Source organism: Morone saxatilis, unplaced genomic scaffold (genome assembly GCF_004916995.1).
Source record: "Morone saxatilis isolate NCDOM2014 unplaced genomic scaffold, NCSU_SB_2.0 Contig24, whole genome shotgun sequence".
NCBI classification, from domain to species: Eukaryota; Metazoa; Chordata; class Actinopteri; family Moronidae; genus Morone; species Morone saxatilis.
In genome coordinates, this window is record NW_023339807.1 from 253,502 (window position 1) to 257,891 (window position 4,390).

The 4,390-nt window shown below is 39.4% G+C and overlaps 1 protein-coding gene across 1 annotated transcript in view; it reads right to left on the reverse strand.

Annotated features, from left to right (window-relative positions):
* gprc6a (G protein-coupled receptor, class C, group 6, member A) overlaps window positions 1-4,390 on the reverse strand; it is an 8,586-nt gene that overhangs the window by 2,753 nt on the left and 1,443 nt on the right. The window contains 1 exon segment of the mRNA XM_035672100.1: window positions 859-1,662. Coding sequence (XP_035527993.1) covers window positions 859-1,662 — 804 coding nt within the window.

A 4,390-nucleotide genomic window follows, 5' to 3' on the forward strand; every position in this document is an offset into this window, starting at 1 on the left:
ACAACAAAGCTGAACAAAGATAGATAATTGCATCTATCCCCATCCTCTAGCTTAACCTGAAACATTCTTTTTTATCTTAATTGATAGTGACAGCTGAAGAGTGATCATGGGAGTCTTCAACACCGTTGCTGTCATTGCAGTTAGCTTCTCCTGGTTAGTGTTAAAAAGTTAGTTAGTTAAAAAGAGTTAAAAAATAGTTAGTAGTACCCTCCCAAGATCTAAACAGTGGATGGTAAAAAAGTGCCTTCAAACTGGATAAAAAGTAAAAAAAAAAAACACACCAGAAAAACACCCTCTTTTATATCCCTATGGTAAATAAAACTCAATAAAGTGTCCCCTTGGGTGGCCTTCCAATGGCCAAAACATGGTAAAGTGCCCTTTAGGGTGCTAATCCTAACCCAGACTAAGCTGTTTCTCAATCACAAGTTTGTGAGTGCTGGTACCCATGTTATATTATAGAAAGTAGCTGTCCAAATCCAATTAATCATCTGGGAAGCCTGTGAGTCTGCATATTTGGATTCATATTTGGAGATAAGGTGGACCTGGATAGTAACAGGTTTCATGGGAAATGTGGTAATAATAGTCTATAGAAAAACACTTTCCAACATTTCCACAGGTGTGAGAAAGAGGCTGCCAATTGTCTCAACCCTGTGTTTACGGTAAGTACACTGAGGTATCATATTTAATGTGGCAATAATCTCTCTCAACAGCCAAAACCTAACCCCTTAACTGTTATCTGAATCTAACCTTACCCATAATCCTAGCTGCCTGTAACCCTAAACCCTTTTCCGCATCCTAAAATTAATCCATGTGGACCTTATGAATGCAACACAAGGGCACACTCATGTATGTCATTACCTCCCAGGGTTGCACGGTGCCTGGAGTTTTGCAGTCTCTGCTCTTGCAGATAGATGCCACAGCCTGAGCGATAGCACTCACAGCCATCTCAATACTGAAGACAGAAGCAGCATGAGAGTGTTCTCTGAGGATGTTCACAGCTTTAGACACCAGCTTAGTGTCTCCAGAACCTTCAGTAGCATTTAGCTGCCTGTAGAACTCCTGCATGAAGGAGTTATTCTCCGTGTAGTCCTGTCCAGCCGCCTCCAGCCTGCTCAGGTACTCACTGAATGATGACATGTCTCCCCTTTTGAAGGTGAAGCCCACAACATGTCCTATGTCCTCCAGAGTTAAGTTACCTGTCACAGAGCTGGAGGAGGACCAGCTGTCACTGGCCACCCAGACTCTTCTCATTGACCTCATGTTCTGTCCTGCTTTCAGCGTCTGATTCTTAAGCTCCTGGTATAGGTACATCATGTGAGTTGATGTGGCAAAGGACACAATCAGCTGTACCTTGGGGTTCCTGTAAATGGTTTCGGCAGTCTGCATGACAGCAGAGCAGACATCAGGGTTGCTTACAGACTGAGGTAGGATTGATTTAAAGGCCACACAGATCCCCTTTTCAGAAGCGTGGGACACAAAGAGGTCAAGCGCTGAACTGCCGTAATTTCCATCTGTGGTAACTATTCCCACCCAGTTCCAGCCATAGGTGCTGAGCAGACTGACCATGGCAGCTGTCTGATGATCATCATTAGGAATGGTCCTCATGAAGGTGGGGAAGCGGCTCTTATCGCTTAGAATGACAGCGGTCGATGAATAACTGATCTGGAGAAAACAAAAGCAATGTTATTTTCAGAGATGCCAATTAAAGCAAAAAGTACAGAAATCTGAAAGGCAATGGCGCCCTTCCAAACTATTAGAATATCGTTCAATTTGGCAAGATAATTTAAAACCTATAGAAAGGGCCCTCATAATGGACATAGGCCGCTATTATTCAAGACTAATAGAAGCAAAATAAGAACAACCCTAGGTTTCTTCAGCACTGTAGCCAGGCTGACAGAGACTCAAAGCTCTATTGAGCCATGTATGTGTTCTTTTATGATAAAATTAATAATATTAGAGACAAAATGAATCACCAAATATCCTCAACAGGTATCGCTGTCTCTCCAAGTTCAGGAATATTGAAAACGTATTATGTGAAATATATATGTCTCTTTACTACACAATCCCCCCCTTTGTCATTGATGAAGCAAATACAACTTCATATTACAATAGTCAAACATTAAAGACATCCAAGCGCCATTCAAATCTGTTTTGCAAGACTAACACAAATTGAATATTGGTTCATGTAAGTTACTCATAGCCCAGAGAAATAATATGACCTGAGATATTAATGCATAATATGGAGCTATAAGTAAAAACTGAAAGAAAACACCGCATTATGGACTTTATTATGTAATTACCGTATCTATATACTTAATACAGTATGTATAAAAATAACAGAACTATGAGCCAGCAGATCATAAAAGTCATACGTATCCTCTGGATTGTATACAAAGTGTTTAAAAACAAAAAGACAAGATACTGCTCTTAATATACAAATATAAATGTTCACGATGTTCATATTCCCCTGCATACGAAGTATAGTTTACTCGTAGCATTGTTTATATATCAACGTTATCGAATACGATGAGGCAGTGGGGGTCCATAGCGCGTCAGACCCTTAATTACAGTGTATTCAATTAACTATCATTTTCAAAAGTTTCTACTACCTTTGCTGGCCTCACTGAGGCATGGCCTTAATGTGGTTGTCCACTTGATATTTTGCAGATGCACTGTACTTGCAGAACGACATGACAGGTCTCTGCTTTTTGTGGATTTGGGGAAGTCATCCCCACGTATCACTGTAATCGTGTCTCTATACATAAAAAAAAAACATGATTACAAAGTCACAAAATACTGACTTATGCATTAAATTTTTCTTGTACTCTGATTAGTCTTCATTACAGTGCATATACCACCGAATGCACTCTGATATTAGTATTACATTAGTTTAAATATAACATTAGCTCATATGCAGCTAATTCACATGAGCTAACAATACACCTAAAATTACATGAAACAATATTATTAAAAGTCACACTTACTTACTTTATTTAATGATACCAAAGCGGCAGTCAGAAGCGTGGAAGGAGACAGGAGAATAGACCGAACAGGAAGCATCACGGTGACGGTGGAGTCAAATGTTGGAGAGTGGGCGGGGTTTAACCGTTTAACTCCGCCCAAATTGAGGTCTGGCGGGTCTGCGGACTCTTGCATGGGTTAAGACCTTCGCGTATGGATCGGATTGGAAAAAGGCGAAAGGAATGTCTCAAAATTACGTAAACGAGCAGGGATGAATTGTGCGTGTTGGATGATCGCTAAACACAGAACTCCAACACTTCACACAGGAACGTAAGAGTCGCAAATGAAATTTCAAGACAAATGCACATGCGAGACGTGAAATATTTTACAAATTGGTATGATTTAATTAGCAAGTTTCCAAACATTTGAATAAATCATTACACCTTTGTGCAAATACCAATTTACAAGTCACGAATGTTGACTTTGCGTTTGCCAAAATTATAATCTATACCGCAGTGGATTTGCGGTGTTTTGAATATACGAATAATATTGATTACTGTTTTAGATCTTGGGAGGGTATTACTAACTATCCAAGGTAATACCATCTAGAGTAACAATATCTTTAGACAGTGCGAGTCTCGGATTTGGGGCCAAGTACAAGAACTAATTTAGATAATTGAGTATTTCATCCAGGCTTGATTGATAGATATAACTGTGAATCATCTGCATGACAATAAAGTTAATGGACTGATTCCTAATAATGTTGCCTGAGGGAAGCATATATAAAGTGAATAGAATTGGTCCAAGCACAGAACCTTGTGGAACCCTATGACTGACTTTAGGATTCATCGTTAATGTGTACAAACTGAGAACGATCGGATAAATAGGACTTAAACCAGCTTAATGCGGTTCCTTCAATGCCAATCAGATGCTGAAGTCTCTGTAATCGAATATGATGGTCAATGAATACCACTGCTGTCTCTTGTGCTGTGATGAACTCTAAATCCCTGACTGAAAATCCTCAAATAAGCTGTTGCTATGTAGATATGTCACACAACTGTTTGGCGACTACTTTTGTCCAGAATTTAGAGAGGAACGGGAGGTTAGAATCGGTCTATAGTTTTGGCTAAAACTCCTGGGTCGAGAGTGGGCTTTTTAAGAAGGGGTTTAATTACAGCCTACTTTAAAGGACTCGTGTACATATCCTGACAATAAAGAAAGATTGATCATATCCAGTAAAGAAGTGCCAATTAAGGGTACAACTTCTTTAAGCAGCCTAGTTGGGATTGGATCGTAACACAGACAGGTTAGTCAAAGTCAAAGTCAAAGGTTTGATGGCTTCGATGTAAGAAATTATTGAAGTTAATTGATGCAGCTCGATAGCAGAAAAACAGTCTAAATATATATCTGATTTTACATTAGTTAAAGT